The following is a 20,654-nucleotide window of genomic DNA, read 5'->3' on the forward strand; positions in this document are numbered from 1 at the left end:
AATAAACACATCATGCTTATTAAACAGACTCAGGATACAGAAGAACCAACAGGCTAGAACAAATAATAAAATTTAAATAAGATGAAATTCTATAAGGAAAAATTTTATATTTGTTCAAAAGATCAATTTCCCAAATGCAAGTTGGGAAGAGGCCTGGATAGACAATAAACTTCGTGAAAAAGATCAGGGTGCTTTAAGGAACTAGTGCGACAATGTAGCTGAAAAAGTTAACGCAACCCCAAGGTCCAACAGTGCCCCAACCCTGGGGATGATGGCGTGTCCTGCAGTAGGTATCCTAATGTGTTCAGAATACATCTGGAGTATTATTTTTACGAGGATGCCAGAGGAAGGGAATTGAGAAACTGCAATGTCCAGGAGACCAACCAGGATGGTGAGGGGCCTCAATCCCATGCCAATAAAACAACTGATTGAAGGAAGCAGGGATGTGTAGCTTTGAAAGGAGAAGATTTTACAGGAAAGAAAACTGCATTTAAGGATGTGAAGAGATGTCATACTGAATAGGGATTAGATTTGTTTTGCTTCGCTCCAGTATGCACAACTAGAAATGGTGAGGGGAAGCTGCAAAAGGGCTAATTGATAAGGGTCACTAATTAAGCTCTCTAAAGGAATGGACCATTACAGTATGTATTGGGTACTGTCTCACTAGAGGGTTTCAAATGAATGCTGAATAACAATGTTTGAAGGATGTTGTAGAGAGTCTTACTCAGGCACAATTGATGATTAAATGGCCTCTGAGACCCCTTCCAACTTATCTATAATTCACATTTGTCCACAATTTGATATTTTATCTTTTTAGTCACTGTGCATGACACACTAGTCAGAAAAATGTATAAAAAATGCTTGCCAAAATACAACATACAGAAATAGTTCATGAAGGTTGAAACTAGTTACTAGGAAAATACATTTATTTCATAGGATAGTCTTAAAATTTATTTGCAACTTCATTTTTAAAACCTCAACTTTGTTGTAATTCTATAGAAATAAATATAATGATTTGAAATGGTTGTAACCTAAACATTGATTTTATAACTCAGACAGTATCAGGATTACAAAGCTATATAAGTCTCAGAGGTGGGTCCTTATCATAGAGACGTTCACATATCCTTAATGGCAATAACATGTACAGTCGTGAGTGCCTCTTACCTGATAAAAAGGGCCATCCTGTGAGCAGACTTGCGAAGCTGAGCAGTTCAGACACCGAAACTGCGGAGGAGATGAACTGATCAGATAAGAGGCATCCACAACTGGACACATATTTACAACTAATCATTTAAAATGTTTTAGCTTCCAACATTAGACATATATATATATGTATAACTTAGGTTAAATAGGTACTTTCTAAAATATGGCATGTCTTTCTGAAAATAAAAGTATTTTCATAATTCAAAGTGATTATTCAATTTGGCCCAGGGAGTCTAAGTTTTGTCTTATACATTTAATAAATGCTACTTAAAATTAATAGTAGAGGCAAAATGTGATTAGAGAAGTAGCCATGGAATCAGAGGAACTCAGCTCATGCCCTGATGCTGACACATATATTGGCTGTGTGAGACCCTGGGGGAAGTCACTTAACCTCTCAAGGGTCTTGGGTAACTCCTCATGAATAGTTCCACATCTGCACTGGTACAGGGAGTTTCTTCACCAGGAGTCCCCCACTCCAGTGAAATCACAGGTCTGTTCTGTCAAAACAGGGCATCTTTTATGAACTCATCTTACTGACCTCCTCTCAAAGAAAATCCTGCTAGGAAAACCTGACTTCCTACATTCCTACTTTTGTCAATTCCTCCTTAGTAGGTTTAACTCTACCAAGTTCTCCTTTCCATCCAATTTATGAACTTTTAAATGGATTTAGTCATACAACTGGACAGCCTTGGTAGCTCAAAACTCTGAGGAAGATGTGGTCCTTGCTCAGTCATACCAAGAGCTTCATGTTTCAAGATAGGGAATGAAGCTCCGCACCTGCTTAGATTGGCTTCTGGTGTCCAAACACTAGGCTTGAATATCATGAGCTATTTCCCTGTGAAATAACCATTCAATATTAGTTCATCCACTCAATAATAAAAATTAAACCCCGTCATGATTTTGGTTGTCTACACAATGCGTCCTAAATGTTTTCTTAACCATAAATGGAAATTATTTCGATAGGATTATCAAAACAAAAATGAGCATTCTGAACCTGTCCAAATAACGTATCTGACAGGCGCTGTATACATCTCCAATGAGAAAGAAAATATTCAATAGAACAATCTTTAAGAATGAGGCATTCTTCATGAATTGTATCACATGAATATATGTTTTTTTTAAAAAAAAAAGGTTGTGAAGTTGGGGAAGGAATAAAGTACAAATATGATTATGGCACCTTAACTTAAATTTCTTTTTTCCTTAGAGAATTTGTTATTCAAAGGACCTTAGGAAACAGACTTCGTAGTCACTGATTATCTGGGCATGAATCATGCATAGACCTAAGAAAAATCTTCCACATGGGGCACTGCTGGTCTCATGGCCACTTTCCTTGCTAACTGCTGCTTCCTGGGAAGGCTTTCCCCCCTTAATTATCCTTTTATTTCTGCTATAGAGTCATTTATTTTTTACATTCGTCTACATTATCACACTGGCTAAATGTGACAGTTAATGTTAGCAAGCTTTCATGTGGGGTAGTGGGAGAACAGGAGGATGAAGAAGAAATGGTTCCCCTATGTGACTGTTCAAATCTAACATCTGTGTTTTCTGTACAAGAGTTAGTCCTTGCCCCCTTCCCTTATTGAGAGCTGTAGTTGAATCAAGAAGACTTCTTTGCCTTTTTTGAAAATATCAATGCTTCCTGGTAGTACAAGTAAAGCAACAAAAAGGGCCTGGCCCCAATTGGAGCCTAAGTGTCTAAAATCCTCACCCAAGTGGGCATGAGGCGGTGCATTTAGGCACTTCTATTATTATGCGAATAGCTAGCTTCTAGTCATTTTAGGCAGTTGGTTTGATGTAAGACTATTTTCAATTGGGTATCCATTTCCATTCTCTTGTCAGCTATTAGTGGAAAGTACTAGTAGTACTATGGATGGTTAAGAGTAATTTATCCACAGCTGCAGTTAGCCCTCATACACTGGGAAGTAACAAATGCATTTGAAGAAGAAGCGTAGCTTTGGTAAATGAGACAAAAACTAACACGAGAGACTATGCAGAAGAAAGACTGTGATGGTTTTGGAGGAGGTTAAAAAGATGCTTTGGAGCAGTGATGTCAAACTAGTAGAAACAGATCCCTGGCTGCATACTGACTTAGAAAACCTCAAATTAATATCATCTATATTATATTGTATTTTTATTTATTTACTTTCTTAAATTTTCCCAATCATGTTTTAAGTTCTGACACCTCTGCTTTGGAGGTCTAATGACTGGCTCTCATTAGGGTTACCTTGTGTGTTAATTGGCATCAACTGCATATATATTTCTTTCTTGATCTCCCAATTTTATATAAATACAAGTTTATTTTTTTTTCTTTCCCATGACCTCCTCTGGTTGGTTGTCGGTTGTTAGTATCACTTCTGAAACTTGCTCAGGATTAAGCTTCAAGATTTCTTAAAAACTATTATTTATGGCACCCACAAGCATTTCCAGTGATTTTAAGGCATTTTAAACACTATTCCCTTTCTATCAAATACTAAAATTGAACAAACTTTTCCCCCCAAAATCAAACCAATAAAGCAGCACAGATTGTTTCCTCTAAAAGTTGGAAGTATATTCTGTGATATTTCCCCCTACTTTCAGAAGAAAAAAAAAGCTACATAAAGTAAAATGAAAATTTTAAAACCACCCAATAAAATGGATTAAATACTAGTATCTAGAGATAGGGATTCCTGGAAAGATAAGTGGGGCAACTCACAATGTTAGAAAGGGCTTAGGTTTACCAAAATACAGTATTAGGCAGCATAGTGAGGCAGGACCAGAACAAATTTCTTACTTTTATTCCTCATTCTTCTTATGATTCAGTTCTGTTATGCTATATGATATATAGTTATATTTTTGATCACAAGGAGAGTCATTGTTTCACAATTGTATGAAAAAATTCTCCATTGGCTTACAGCAATGAGGCTAAGTTATGGAATTTATGTGAAATTTATTAGGTCTTTCTGTACAGTGGAGGGCTATATTGTTAATGCTCACTCTAGACACATAAGTCTTTATGCATAGTACACTGTCTACTATTGCATGCTTGGTTGGGTCAGCACTATAGATCCTTTCCCTTGAAGATGTAAATTCTCTATAAGGAACAGGGTCTTGACTGGATAGAAAGAAGGCCTTTTGGCCCCACTCATTATGCCAAAGCTCTACAATAAAATGATTTTCTAATGTGGAGAATGGAATCATACTGTTGGCACAGCCAGACGTGGTCCCCAACTAAATGGAAGGGTTATTAGTGAAAGACAGTGTGATGTAATGGAAAGAACTCTGACTTTGGAGTTGGAGGACCTGGGTTCAAATTACAAACTATTACTTCTAACTCCCTTGTATGGCCTTGAGATAGTCAATTTATGTGTCTGGGCCTCAATTTTGCCATCTAAAAAATGAAAGGGTCAGACTAAATGATTGCTAGGAATCTCCTTCAGTTCTGAAACCTCCAAAATCCTATGAATTTTTATTATCTGTGCCTCATTGTTCTTGTCGACAGAGCTTTGAGATTCTAGGCAAGCTGCCTGACACCCTATAAAATTATTAATAAAATTATTCAACTGAAAGCAAAGGACCATACCAGTTGAACTGCTTGTATCCCTTAGCCCTAAGAACTAAGAGGCTAAGAATGTATTCACTTTTTGCAATAAACTAATCTTTATCCCATCAGAGAATCACTTGGTACACACAAAGAAGTAGTTTATTAACTAATACTTTAATGATGCCTAAGTAGGCTGAAACAAAAACCTCCAAAATTTGAGCTCATTCCTTCCACCCTGGTAAGAGGAGGGATGGCTGTGGCTTTAAGGGTACAAACTCTGCATTAACAATTAAGACAAGTTATTCTTAGAAATTGTACCTAAAAGAGAATAAAGCTTAATGTGAATAAAGAGACTTGAGCTAGTTACTCATCATTAATGAATGATCCAGTTAAAGAGGTTCTCAAAATAAATGTAACTACTACCTACACTTACATAGTATTTTATGGTTTAAAAATTCCTTTGCTTTAAACAATCTTGCAACATAACACAACCAACTCATTTTTATTAACTCTTTTCTTGAGGAGATTAATCTAGGTACTCAACATGCTAACATTGTGCAACCGAAAAAGTACTTAAGAGTCAGAGGATTTGGGTCCACATCTACTTACTACATGTGTGACCTTGGCAAAGTTATTTTGGGCCCCGATTTCCTCACCTGTAAAATGAAAGCATTGCCACTGCCAACACTGAATATCTCTTCTATCACTAAGTCTTATGAACAAGTCAGAATTCAACAACTCTAATTATAAATATGTTTGGTGGATTGGCATGAGGATTACTGAGCCAACAAGTGTTAAAGAAGACCCAGGGAAATATAACCAAATTATCAGGCTGTTGCTTTTGAGAGAATGTCTATTGGAAACCAGGAAGAAGATGGAGGTGGTAGACAGACGCTTCTGGGCAGATAACTATGACCTTGATATAATAGCATAAATTAATTTCTTTTAAATGTATAAAAAAGAGAGAGCAGGTTAGGTAGAGGTGGGTTGTTTGGGGAGGAAATTTTATTCTGCATTTAGTCAAGAAACAGGCAGGGAGTTGAGAAAGGATGCTGGCTCAGGTGAATATAAACTTCTTGATGATACGGACCTATTCATATTTGTTTCTGCATCCCTGATATGCATATAATATCCATCAACTTAATAAATGTTTGTTGAACTGAATTGAACTCATTAGCAGAGGGGGTAGGACTCATTCAATGAGAGGTAAAGGATATAAGGTGTCCTGTATTTAGAGCTGGAGGAGCTGAGTACAAATCCTGGCTTTGGCAATGGCCAATCAATTGTAGGTCTCTGGGCAATTCACTTAACCTGTTAAAGTCTCAGATTCCTCATGTACAAAATCAGGAGGTAGGACAGGACAACTCCTGAGGTCCTTAGTATTAAAGCATGATGAAGGAAGATGCCAACACATAGGGTTTGGAAGGTGTATAAAATCACTAACAATGAGATGAGATGTCTAGGATTTACTGTCCTCAACTATCTAATGGCTTAAGACTCATTTGGAAAAGTGGCCATGCTTATGTTGGTACACTTTTGTCACTGAACAGAGCCCACAATGGGGCAAGCATATGGGGATAAAATCTGAAACAACCTAGCAAATTTTACTTGTGATTTTGTGAAATTCTGCCTTGTTTCATCTCTAAGGCTGAAAAGCCCAATTTTCTGAAAGTTCAAATGAAATCTGTCAATCTTACTTTTATCTGCTACTTTCCTTTCCCCTCTTGCCTTGCTACCCACCCTTCCTTTTTTTGCATGTTCTTCTTAATTCTTTTTCTTTACCTTTCAGCCTCCCTCCCCAACATTGCCTCATTCCATGTAGCTCTAGCTCTTCATAGCAATAGGCCTGGAGTTTTCTTCCTACTCTGCCCCTATCTGCTCCTTCCATTCCCTAAGGAAGCACAGTAGAGTAGGGCATGTTGGTAAAATTGGCTAAGGTCAAGCCTCTGATCTTTCTCCTAGCTAGCTAGTTTGCTTATTTCCACATCTGAACAACATACACCAAAACCTGGTGAGGTGTGCATGGGAGAGTACGGGTTAATGCAAACTATCAATGCTTGAGGAGAAGTAACTAAATGCGTGTTCTGCTTTGGTTAATGGTATCAATCTGGAAAGATCATTCTTCAAGTCTGCTCCCTGCCCCAATAAGATGTGAAGAGCACATCATTTCTTAAAGGCAGGGAGTCTTCAATACCTGTCCTTTGGGTGGCCTTAATGTTTACCAATTTCCTTAACATAGCTGTGGGCAAGTTCTCTTTTCTTTTTCCAAGAGGTATTTCATGGGAAATAGCTATTTTTTGATCACTAAAGACAATCTTTAAGCGAAGCTGCAAGACTTTGGAAATGTATTCTTTTCCCCTGTTCAGGGGAAATGTTCATTTAAAACATATTGGATCTTGCTTTGCCTGTGCTTTGAATGAGCCCCAGACTTTCCTCAGTCTTCCAACACAGAGTTATGACAACCCTAAGATAGAGTCCAATCTCTTCATTTTACAGATAAGAAAACTCAGGCCCAGAGAGGAGTGGTGCCAAGGTCACAGAATGTTACTGGCTACTTCTCATGAGTTCGATCTTGAGAGTCAATGGTTTCTTAGAGAAGGCAGCAGCATGATAGAGCGGAAGTAGTACTGGCCTGGGAGCCAGGAGCCCAGGGTGTGAGTCCTGGCTCTTCCACTAGCTTGCTGTGTGTGACTTTGGGCAAGTCACTTCCCTTCCTCTGAGATTCAGTTTCCACATCTGTAAAATGGGGATAATGACACCCAGGTTTTGTTGTGAAAAGTAAATGATTTAATGAAGGTAAGGTAGACTCTGCAAACTCACGAATGCTATATAAATGTCAGCTGTTCCTAATTTTTTAGAGTGGAAAAAGGACTTGTTGGGGACTAGGGTTTTACTCCTGTTAGCCTCGAAGATCTCTTCCAGTTCTGAGATGCTGTAATTTTGTTTAAAATCTGTTTCCAGACTGTTCCATACAGTGGCACTCCAATTTGAATCTAGAAGCATTTTGCTTTGGATCGTTTCCTATTATGTGGTAACCTTTCCTCCTCTGGTACAATGGAAAGGGCAGTGAATTGGGCACTGAAAGAACTATGTTCAAACCCTGGCTCTGGCACTTACCACCTGTGGGATCTTGGGCAAGTCATTTAACCTGGCTTGACCTCAAATATTTTCACCCATAAAATACGTGAGCTGGGAGCAAGGAATTCCAAGGTATCTTCTAGCTTTAAATCTGATTTTATAATCCTTCCATTAATAGATAAGAGTAGCTAACTTGAATTTTGGGGTAGGATAGTTAGTCTAATTTCTAATTAACTAAGGGTTAATGAGATTTTAATTTTATTCCTGTTCTGATAAAAAAAAATCTTTCTAAAATGTGTTGGGACTATTGCAATAGCCTCCTGACTGGTATGCCTGCCTTAAGTCTCTCCCTACTCCAGCCCATTTTCCATTCAGCTACCAAAGTGATGTTTCTAACATGCAGGTCTGGCCATGTCAAAAATTCCAGTGGCTCCCTATCCCCTCCAGGATCAAATACAAAATCCTGTTTGGCTTTCAAAATGCTTCATAACCCAGATCGCCCTGTCCCCACATCCCAGCTTCTTACACCTCACATTCCTCCAGTACTCTTCAATCCAGTGACAGTGGCCTCTTTGCTTTTCCTTGAACAAGAGCCCATCTCTCAGCTCTGAGTATTTTCAATGGCTGTCCATCATGCCCAAAATGCTCTCTTCCTTCATCTCTGCCTACTGGCTTCCTTCAAGTCCCAGCTAAAATCCCACCTTCCACAGGAAGCCTTTCTCAATGTCTCTTAATTCTAGTGCCTTCCTTCTGTTGATGATTTCCTATTTAACCCTGTCTATATGTTGTTTGTACACAACCGTATTAAACCAAAATAAAGGCACTTCATTTTAAAAGACTTTACATGTGTTAAATGCAACTATGAAGGACCACAAGAGCCAGGGATTTGCTCCTGAGGGCATATAACAAAAAAGCAGACTTATGCAAGGGACAGTGAGCCAGTCTCAGAGTCAGAAAGACCCTGGTTCCAGGTTCTGCCATACATTGGCTAGGGAAAGCTAAGGCAATTATTTAGGCTTTGACTGTGCTAGGTAATTAAGACTCTGAGTTGCAGAGCTGTTGCTGGTCTGCATCAGTAGAGGGAGCTTCCTTTCTGTAAGTTCCCTAAAACAATGACAGGCCCAGACAAAAAATAAAACTAAACTAAAGGTTAATGAGGAATCCAGCATAGCATGTGAAGATCACCATGGGGATAATTGGAAAGGTTTTCTTATGAAAATACATGTTTACATGTAAACCTGGAGTTGCCTAAAGACAGCAGCTACTTTACATAAAAAAATCCAACCTATCACTCAACGAAAGATTTCCCTCGACAACATTTTTGACAAGCAGGCATCCAGTCTCTTCATATACTTGTCCAAAATGGTGGCACTCACTACCTTGTGAGGCAATTTATTCGATTTTACACAGCTAAGATCTTTCTTGTGTTGAGTCAAGATCTATTGCCCTGTAATTTCTCTTCATCAGGCTTAGCTCCCCTCTTTGGAGACAAGACAAGTTAGGTAAATCTCTTAACAAATAGCAGCACTTTAAATATCTGAAGAATATATTCTTTCTTACAAGTTTTCTCTTCTCCAGGCCGAATACTATCAATTTCTTCAATCTATCTTAATGTAGTATGATTTTAAATCTCCTTACCATCCTAGCCACCATTCTCTGGACATGTTCCAGCCTGACAATGTCATTCATTCCTGAAAACCTAGAGCCCAAACTGAACACTGTAGTCTAAGATATAATCTGAGCGGAGATGTACACTGGGAGAAGGATAAGAAGTTAAAAGGGAGGGTGACTTACCTACTTACATTATGACTTGCCACCTAATTATTGGTAGTTTCTCAAGGATTTCTGAAGCCTTCTGCTTTCTTATGTACATACTGTGAACTTGGTATGAAATCAATCAGTAAGAACGTGTTAATGGAAGGCTGCATGAAAAAGGCAGGAGTTGTGTGGATCTTTAGAGATGACAGAACACACAAGAGGCAGAGAGAAGAGAGGGGGGCTTAGCTTTGTTTTACCTATTATTTAAATTATAACCCTAACAAAATCACCAACAGGGAGGACAGAACCCTGGAATGGAATAATTTAAAGACTGATTTCCACAATGTTTCTTCAGAGGCTCTGGATGAACCTTTTTATAACTAGGAACTTAGAAGGTTTTTTTTTTTTTGTTACCCAACAAAGTACTTCTGTGACAATATCTCAAGAGATAAAAGCCTTGTAATAAAATATATTACCTCTAGGTTCTTCAGATCACATTAGTGAAAAGGTTAGTGAGTGGTGTTCCCATTTCATGAGCATTTTACTACAAAGATGAAACTGACCTACGTGTTCTTTTTTTGAAAATTCTACATATTACAAACTTTTCTCTTAGGGCAAAGCATAAAAATTCTCAAGCCCTAAATCCTCAGAAAAAAATTCTCCTGATTATCTGGTAGAATGAGTCAACTTTGATTATATTTTATAAGTTTCTCACAGTGAGTAAGAGGTTAGCCTGTTCCTTCCATTTCTAAGAAACTATGATTTATGATAAAGCATGTTATACTACTGACCTTTGCATTCTATAGGCTAATTTTATTTTTTTTTAAGAAAGTAGAAATTAAGTGTAAAAACCAATGCTAATACAAGGTTAAGAAATTTAGCCTTACAGAAGGCTGAAAAATGCATGTCAAGAAAAAGTTACCATAGCAACAGAGATTCAAAGACACTGCACTTATACAATGAATTAATACCACAGATTTATACAAAATAGTTTGTGCCACTGTAATAATGGGACAAATCTCAAGAAACCAAATTTTGGAAGGATGGGTTTAAATCAGAAAGATGTCTACTCATTTTTATAGGTGAATTTTATGATTTGTACTTGTAATAGTAACCTAATAGATAAAACACTGGTTCATGAAAACTGGAAAAAATCTTGGATTGGCCATCAGGAAAACAAGGTTCTACCTAATCTCAATTCTGTCACTAATTAACAATGCTAGCTACTCACCTTTCTAGGTGTCAATTTCCTTCTTTGAAAAATAAGGGGTTTGGGCCAGATGATCTTTAAGGTCTGCTTATGAGGGTTAATAGGAACTTCATTTGTCCTTGTATTCAAATCTATGTATTAATAAAGTAGTTCATTGTGCCACTTGGCTACAGACTAGCCAAGAAATGCATCTTCTGTGCTCATGCTCAACTTTGATAGTTTATTATTTGTGGTGAATTGGACAAAAAAGAGTTTATGCTAAAAAATTAAAAGTGCATCAAGAACCCCCACTGCATCTCACTGTAGGCATTAGGTAGAAAGGAGAATCAATTAGGCAGCAATACGTAAGGCTGGACACATAGAAGGTGAGCACTGAATTGTTCACGAAAAGTTGCACAGCATTTTACAATGTTGCTGTCAAATATGGATACTCACTAACTTTGAAGTACTGAGACTGATTTCTGGGTGTGGCTTATGAATGAAGTTATACTATATGTACATTATATTGTATGTAATAGGTCCTGCTTAGTATCTTTTAACATAATAAAGACAACAAACATCTATATAGTGACTACGTGCCAGGCACTGTGCTGAGTGCTTTAAAATTATTATCCCATTTGATCCCCATAACAACCCTAGGAGCAGATAAGCGCTAATTCTATTTCTGTTTAACATATGAGGAAACTGAGGCAAGTGTGACTTCCCCAAGTTCGCACAGTGAGTACCCGAAGCAGGGTTTGAACCCAGGTTTTCTTGACTCCAAGCCCAGCTCTTTCTCCGCTGCTTTATGACTCTAAATTGCAATTTTCAGCCTTAATGAGTTGTGAAAAGTTCTTTAAAAAAAAATAAGTAAACTAAAATATCTGAGAATTTTATCAGAAAGTCCATAAGAAAACTCATGAATTAATTTAAAATTTTTGCTATACATAATTAAATTTATGTAATTCAAAGGGCACTTTTTGTAAAGGCTGGCTTATCTGGCATCTTATAAAGGAAAATTTATATTTATCATAGTGCTCCCACATTTCACTAACACAATAATGGAAGCTTCACATAATGATCCTGAGGCACTATCGTTAAGTTACCGAAGTGGCCTTCTGAATCATCGACAATGACTGTGAATTGAGTGCAGTTTTACATCAGATTGACTTTTTGACTTGACCTGATTTCATTACTTTCAGAAGCTCCGGATGAGGAATTTCTCCTAACCAATGCAGACTGGCACCTGCTCTTTGGTGCTGCCTGGGTTACACACAGTCAATATGTGTCAGGAGCAATACCTGAACCAAAGTCTTCCTATCCTGAAGCAGCACTAATCCAGCCTGCTTCTCAAACTTATTTCCTAATTCTCTGAAAAGTGATCATTTAAATAAAATCCCAAATACTCCTATTAATCAATTCCATTCCACAATCACATTGGCTATCCATGTTTACTATTGTGCTGTAATCTGCAATCATTTTAAAATTAATTTGAACCCATACTACAACTGTCTTTGTTCAAACAGCAGTCCAAACTAGCTTTGTAAGTTGCTGTAAATGTATTATTTCAAAATACAAATAAGAATAAGTTAGATATTGCAGTCTTACTTCTATAAAATATAAAAAATATTTAAACATCAAAAAATCTTCTAGTCTTCCAAAGTGTGATCAAAGACGGCCTTGACCACTTTTAGAGAAAGAGCTCATCTCCAAAAGAAAGAATAGCATAATTAATTTCTTGTAATATGGCTATAGTTTTGCATATCTATCTAATTTATACAAGAGTTAACAGGAGGTCAAACTACTTGGATCCTAAATTCTAATCATTTCTAAATCTACATGTTTATAACAATCTTTCACAAATACAGTTTCAAAATCTATTACTAGATAAAATTTTTGCTGAAATTAATTTGTCCATATATTTCTCCTAATCTTTTTATAAGCTTTTAAGGCTGCCCAATAGATATGTGCACATTCTTTTTCAACCCTGGAATAGGCCATTTGTAGCTCTCAAAATCATCTTGAGGTTTGGGAAAGTTATCTTTAAACCTTTCTCCCCCCTCCCTTTTCTACACATGGTTTTCCCACACCCAAAAGAGAACTAAAACAGCAGGACAATAATTTTCAGAGTTCTGGCAACTAAAGTTATAGGTCTGCTCATGTCTGGCCTAATTTTTTACTTACTATTAGAAAGTAGACTGACTTGTACAGTATTTATACAATATGTACAATATGCTAAATAACTAGAAAAGTTCTGCTTTGCTCTGCTCCTCTTGCCTATCCTGATTGCTACCTCCAAAGTTGGAATAATAGATGAGACAGAAGATGTGGCTGCCAGGCTTTCTGATACAACATCTTACTTAGTTAACTCCCCAACCATTTGCATTCTAAACTTCTAAGCAGGGGCAGAAGGTTCAGATTTTTCCCTATCAAGTTGCCATAATATATATTTTTAAAAGTCTTAAGTCTGAAAAGTATTCCCTCCCTCCTCTAATCTCCCTAGAACATTTCAATCTTGCCTCTGACAGTATCACTCTCTACTTTGCATACTGATCGAAGCTCTTTGAGGTTGGGATTGCCATTTTTCATCTTTTTACACCTAGCACTGAACACTAGGGCCTTATACCATGAAAGGTGTTTAATAAATGTCTGAATGAGAGAAAAACATTTTTTTTTGTTTTGAGGTTGTTATTGAAATTCTGAATGTATATCAAAGAGGTGAGGCTGTCTCCGCCTTGATTACACGCAAAATAATATTGCACTAGCTAGCTCTTAGCCTTGGCTCACTGGGTACCAATTTTCTCATGCCTTGACCATGTATGCAAAGTAATAAATTTTGCCCTTGAATTCGTTTCGCAAAACCTGAATATAAAAGATACCTTCCAGCATCTTTTCTCAATTATATATGCAACAAGAAACAGTGGTAAACCTTTACTCTTTTATATTCTCCTAACAATTACATGCCCTAGGTAAAATTTTAGTGATATGAATTGTACATTGTGAAATGTAGAAGTAACAAACATAAATATGAACAAAGAGTTATTTACATTTTCGCCTCTTAGTCGCCATCTTGTCATATAGATGAATTCCATTGTGTGGTCTTTCCCCATAATTTCACCATTGCATAGTACATCCAGCTTTAAAAAAAAATGTAACACATCCATTAACATTTTATTTTGAATTTATCATTAACAATGATTCCCCATTTTTAAATAAGTACAAATAATTAGAAAAAAATTGTAAGACTCTTGGAAATATCCAATAAACACACTCAAGTCTATACTATCAAATGATTATTATTATCTCAGGTAAACAGAAATTACATCATTACTGTATAGTATAGTTTGTATATCTGGCCCTCTTGTATCTGGATCTTAAGTTTATTTACAGTATTTGGCCACATAACTTACCTTTATAACTTCTTTTTGTCATGAAATCTTAGAACTGTCTGTAGCATCTTTTTGTGAGTAATCCTTTAATTAGCACAAACAGGTACCTCTGGTGATTTCTAGGTTCATCACTTAGGTCTCTTTCTAAGCTTTGATGGGATATCTATTTCTCATAAGTTTTGATTTGGAAAAAGCATACAGAAATCTAATGCTTTGTGGAATTTTATTGATTTCTGGTAAAATTCTAAAATTATCCTTAGATAAATTAACATACGTAATTGAGTTATACCACAGTCATACTTAAACTCATCTTACACTTCAGTGTCCTCATTTATTAAATAAAAGAGATACAGCCAGGGGTGAGGAACCTGTGGCCTTCTAGATCTTTGGGTGCAGCCTTTTGACTGAGTCCATGTTTTACAGAATGAAGCCCTTTATTAAGGGGATTTGTTGTATAAAGTTTGGATTCAGTCATACATGGCTTCGAGGTCACAAGTTCCCCACCCCACTACACTATTTGGTCCAAAGATATTTTCTAGATTTATCTATAATTCTAGAGTCATCAGGACCCAAATCTCTTCTACTCAACTCACAGCAGGGCTGGTCAGTGAGAGGGTCCACTGGACCAGGTTTTGGATCATGTGGAGCTCCTCTTCTCTCTGGCCTCTGGCCCTGGGAGATCTGAAGCACTCAAGGTGAAAGAAGAGAAAAACACAACCCAGTGCTGCTTTTAATTACCCCTTTGCATCAACTCCTCCACATCATCCTTTTTTCTTCACTCACTGAGGCATCTGTCTGAAATCCTCACTTTATGCCCTTTTCACTACTTCTTACCTTACCCTTTACCTTATTTTCCCTACCTACTCACCAAAGGTCCTATCTTTACTCCTCAAGCACCACTGTTCCTTTGAGGAGGAAAAACCACTGTTTTCCTATGAAATACGCTCAGCCTAAGTGCCTTCCTTACACTGTGAGAGCCAGGAGCCAGTGACTGGGACTACGTGAATCTCAAGTTCCACTGTTCACTGGGTGGGGCCATAAAAAGGGGTTTTAATGATTTTTAATAGTAATTAAGGTGGGACTTTTTTGTTGGCCTTCTCTTAAGTGCCTTTAAGGATTCTGGCCTTTGTTTGAATGGGGCAGATAAAGTGGGATTTTTCTTTGGAGTGTTTCTCAGCATTAAGACAATCAGAGAGTCATTGAATTGTATATGGCGTGATCCTAAGTATGGGGAACTTTCACACACCCAGCCAGGGTAAGGTCAGAGCCCTCAGGGCTGTGAACAGGATATAATTGAGGGGAGCTTGGTGTTTGACTTTTGGGGCACACTCATGGAAGGAGTGTTGAGACTCTGGACAAGCTACAAACTGCCCCCAGCTTTGCAACTCAGATGTTGGTTCTTCTCTGGTAACTATGTGTTGTGATTTGAATCAGACAAAGTCTGTCTGTTGATGTTCATAATTTCTGTTTGTATTTGCCTTGAAGTTCAGGGGGCTGATCTTTTCCCCCTGAACTGTGAATGATATTTGTATGCTTGATTAAATTGAGGTTGTTAACCCCTTAACGTTGCTTTCTTTAGTAAAGCAGATCAAAGAACCTGTGTTGGCAGCTTTGTGTGTGCTGGTTATTGGCGGGTCTTACACCCCTACAGCAGCTGCTAGCAGTTGCTACATGATCCTATTGCCAAGGTATTGGGATTTAGAGATGTGGCTCCTGGCACACCAAGATGGAATTCTGAACATTCTGCCATACCTCGTACCCAAGTTTCACTGCTGAATTTCAATTTTAGGTACATTATAGGTCAAAGGTTTTTGTGGGGTTTCTTGGAAAACCCAGGGAAGGCTTTCTCATCACCACGAATAAGTGTTTTTATGAGAAAGTGTATTAGATTCCAGAGAATCAATTCAACAATCAATTTTTCAGACAATAATCAATTTCTATGAAAATTATCTGTACTCATTTAAAATTTTAGATTCTGCATTATTTTAATAGCTTTTTAAAATTTTAAAAAAATCTTCTTTCTAGGAGCTTATTTTCTAATAAACAGTTCAAATTCTAAACTATACATCCAAAAATATAATTTATCTACCTCCTCATCCCTGAAGAGGTAAATAAACTTTGATGTAAAGTTCAAGCCACAGCATGAAATCACAGTGTGTTTTTAATACATTCAGTATTTTTCAGAAGCTGAGGGAACTGGGCACAGTAGGGATCAATACAAAATAATGGCACTTGTTCGAACAAGGTAAAAGAAGAGTTATGGATGAAGCACCTGAAGGTACAAAAGCACTGTCACCCTGGGCAGCCAAATCTGGTTATGTTATCCCCCCACCAGTTTCTCAAAATCCCCTCACTGTTCTTCCCCTAAAACATCAAGCATATTTTCTAAACCTTTTGACTAAAGTTCAAGTTACATTACAATTATGTTTGGTGAAATCCCCCTTCATTTGGAAAGTCTAAGGAAAATCAAGTTAAGTCTACATAGTTTGAGATTTGTAATAAAAAGTGATGTATTACCATACATAATGACCATAGAAATGCTGATCCTTTAAGAAGTCCCTGGGATACATAGATATCTATTACACAGATGACATCACTTACAAGCTGACAGTCTTTATAGTCCACAAAGAAGTGCAAAATATTAAGATTGCTGTAAATCCTGGACCAGTGATTTCATTTCTCTGGGACAATTTCCTCATGTAAGTGAAGACACTGGGCTAGATGATCTGAAGTCCTTTTTTTCTCTAAGTTATATGATACTAAAACAGAATAAAATTAATTCTTTCTTTGATGCTAATAAATAGGTCTGAAAGAAGATTAAAAATGCTTTCTGCACGTTACTTTTGGATGGTAGCAACAAGATATGAGGCTCTAGATCTGAGCCAAAATGGAGAGACTGAGAAACTGCCCCTTTGGTCAGTTTCTTACAGAATAACCTGGAGTAAGGAGCAGTAGGGTCAACATCAGAGGTGAGCGTTCCCTCTCTGCCTGGGGTTTCATGACAATCCTAAATAGAAGCATCTCAAAGTTGATTCTATTAGAGCAGGGGTGGGGAACTTGTGGCCTTCTTGGTCCTGGGGTGCAGCCTTTTGATTGAGTTCAAGTTTTATGGAACAAATCCTTTTATTAAGGGGATTTGTTCTGCAAAGTTTGGATTCAGTCAAAGGGCCACACTTGAGGACCTACAGGGTCCTCTTTTAAGAGTTTCTCGCATTATTGCTCCATATCTGGAAGTTAGGAACCCTTCCTCTTTTCTTACTGCAGAGGAAAAGAGAGGTTGGAGAATGTTACAGATCATAAAAAGTCTAAGTACATGCCTATAAACTTCAATATATTATTGGAATAAAATTAAAATCCAGGTTCCCAAAACCAAAGTTCAGAATACAAATCCATTTACTTTGCAACTAACAAAGACAAAAGGGAGTCTGTAAAATTTGTGCTAACCTACAGCAGTTGAACTAAGTCATTTATCTGGAGACTATTTAAGATTAGATTAAATCTACTAAAAACCACTTTTATTCACAAAACACCAACAAAGTCTTCTCAAAGTTCCAGTGTGACTATACTAGGAAATCTTAAACTAGGAAATATATAAACAGAATTCAATATTCTCTAAAATTATCCTACTCAACTAGGGAAAAACAAAACAAAAATACTAAAATATAGAAAATGTAAAATATATTATCAAATTTTCTCCTTAACTATTATTTCAAATCAGATTAATGATATACACAAAACATACTTACCTCATAAGAACTGGGAAGCTTTAACTTTAAACTTAGAAATTTTTTAATAGTTCCCACTGTCACACGTGTAGAACATCGGATAAATTTCTTCATTAAACCCTAATATAAATAAATTAGGCAATTAGTTAAAACATGCTACCCTACTTTTGTTAAAGTAATTATACTACTTAAAGGAAGGCTAGTTCCATATTTATTGGTAGTTATTTAAGAATTAATTTTGAACTTTTCTTAATTTTGAACTTTTTTTAAAGGTAGCTCTTAATACCTGGAATACTGCTTACTGGTACCTTTTTCTCAGTTTACATTTCACAATGCTTTTTCCCCAAGAGTATACTTTTTTTTTGTTGTTAAAGGAGTCACTCTATATTTGAGGGAAGATAGCTAAAAAGAAAGCTCCTAAGAGACTACCAAAAAAACTGTCAATCCCATCATTCTAAAAGAATCAAGAACACGTTATGAGAAGGTTACCCCATTTATCGTTGTAATACAGTATGAAAGCAAAATAAGAAAGAAGCTTCAAAGATCATATAGTGAAGTTATAAACAACCAACCCTCTACCTTTTCTCTTACTAGTAATTTATTATTATAAATCTGGAAGTTAATGACAACTAAAAATTGGTCCTTATATATGATACACTATGAAATGAATGATGAAATAGTTTATTTGACCTATTCTTTTTTCAACTTAAACTGGTTCGCTCCTCTCATCCTTAGGCCAACGGAGGGCCCTCAATTTCCACACTAATGCCAAAGTTATGGCATTAGACGGCTTTAGTAGAACATGGAAACTTAACAAGAATGAGGTGCTGGAGGCTAAAACAAGAAATCTTTCAGGCTCCTAAGCAGGTCGGTCTACAGTATGCCATTATACTCACATTTATTTAGTCCACTAAAGTTCTACATGGAGGTGACCTGCAAGTGCCACGCTAATAAAGGGTAGGTTCTGCCAGGGCTTAACAAGCTGAAAAGCCCCAAGACCAATGTGTGCCTGGATCCAGGCTAAACTTGATTCCAGGCCAGGCCCAGCTCTAGTGACCCAATTCTTCTTGTCAAAGAGCCCTGATCCTGGACCTAGTTTGTGCTATAACCCTTTCCTCCCTCAACACTAATCCTATTCTAGGATCAGTGCTCTTCTGCTTCCAAATAGCAGGTCCTAGAACAGAGCTGGGGAACCTATACCCTTGGGGCCACAAGTGGTCTTCTAGGTCAAGTATAGCCCTTTGACTAAATCCAAACTTCACAGAAAAAATCCTCTTAATAAAAGGATTTGTAAACTTGGACTCAGTCAAAAAGCCATACCCAAGGACACAGAAGGCCACATGTGGCCTGGATGCCTCAGGCTCCCCACTGCTGTCTTAGACTAAACATCTGGCTGCACCTACATCATGGTCCCAGGCCATGTCCAGTATTTGAGCTTCACTTAGAGCTCCTTTAAAAGTAAGGCTGTACATCTGCATAGGCAAAGCCATGACGCAGAAAATAACCCATAACCCTATAGCTATAACCCTACAGCAGTGGTATAAAATTCAAATAGAATTGAATGCTGGCCACATATTGACTCAGAAAAACACAAATTAACATTAACTATGTTTTAGTGTATTTTTATTTATTTTGTTAAACATGTTCCAATTATATTTTAATCTTGTTTCTCCTCACCAGTTTTGCCAGGAGGACAATGAGTCTTATGGTACTCATTGCCAGCCCTTGCCCTGAGTTCCTGAGGTTAAACTATATACCCTAAACTGAGTAAGTCCATCTACTCACAGCACCTGCCTCTCTCTCCTCCCTAATGGCCTCTTACGGGGAGGAAAAGCCTTCCTCCAAGGTTGGATCTACAGCAGGAACTGAGTGCTGTTAATGGTATAGTTAACCTGTTAACACCTCAGAGCTTTGCTTAATACTCCCTAAACACTCTGAAGCCTGTACCCCACACAAAAGTAAATTTTGCCAGAGAGGGAGGAAAGAGGAAGAGCCAACAATTTTAGGTCTGTTATAAACATCACTAACATAAAAGAGAAGCAGACTGATGATAAATAAGAAGGCTGAATACAAGAGCATCATAGTTAAGCCAATAGAAAGACTAAGCAAAAGAAAAAGAAAGGGAAAAAAACCCAAGCAAACATGCAAGAATGGGAGCCAAGACACTTAACAAATGCTATGGAGAAAGAAAATCATCTTGGAAATTCCTGAAAGGTAAAACTTCTAGAATATATTCTTTCAGAAATTAGAATATGGCAGCTGTAGCTGAAAAAAGCAACAGCAGAATTAAGAGAAATAAAGGTAGAAAGTAGTACTGACAGTAGAACTCTCCAAGAAATTAATAAGACAAACAGGAGAGTGGGGCATTTGGAACATGCAATGGAAAAATCTATAAATTTAAAACTGTGGATGGTAGGAAAAATAAAATGAGATTTAGAACACAAAAACAGAGAGGAAGAATAGAAACTGAATGAAATAAAAAAAACGATGAGACTGAGAAAACACATGAAGACAAAGTAACTGAGATGGAAGACAGAATGCCAATGATACAAAAACTGCCTATATTTCAGAGGAATAGGATGAAATAAAAGGCTTGAATAGTATACTTTAGTGAGTAATTCAGGAAAATTGCCCAGTATTCACTTCTCTCAAAAATCATGTGACTTCTGAGACTGAGGACTAGACATTTTCCCTAATTCTTATTGCTCTCAAACCTCTCCAAAGTAGGAATTACATGAAAAATATAAAGCCATTTCTGCTATCTCCATAGTCAAAAACACTAAAAATCTTAA

The 20,654-nt window shown here is 37.1% G+C and overlaps 1 protein-coding gene across 7 annotated transcripts in view; it reads right to left on the bottom strand.

Annotated features, from left to right (window-relative positions):
• The window catches only part of PCGF5 (polycomb group ring finger 5), a 150,874-nt gene that overhangs the window by 12,501 nt on the left and 117,719 nt on the right, over positions 1-20,654 (bottom strand). For 6 of the 7 annotated variants that reach the window (XM_036734655.1, XM_036734656.1, XM_036734653.1 and 3 more), the window contains 3 exons: positions 17,884-17,982; positions 13,796-13,885; positions 1,165-1,224 (listed from right to left, as the gene is read on the bottom strand). In XM_036734655.1, the coding sequence (XP_036590550.1) occupies positions 1,165-1,224; positions 13,796-13,885; positions 17,884-17,982 (249 nt within the window). The remainder of the gene's footprint in view (positions 1-1,164; positions 1,225-13,795; positions 13,886-17,883; positions 17,983-20,654) is intronic. The other variant, XM_036734659.1, reaches the window with a different exon arrangement.

This window comes from Trichosurus vulpecula, chromosome 8, assembly GCF_011100635.1.
Source record: "Trichosurus vulpecula isolate mTriVul1 chromosome 8, mTriVul1.pri, whole genome shotgun sequence".
In the NCBI taxonomy this organism is placed as follows: domain Eukaryota; kingdom Metazoa; phylum Chordata; class Mammalia; order Diprotodontia; family Phalangeridae; genus Trichosurus; species Trichosurus vulpecula.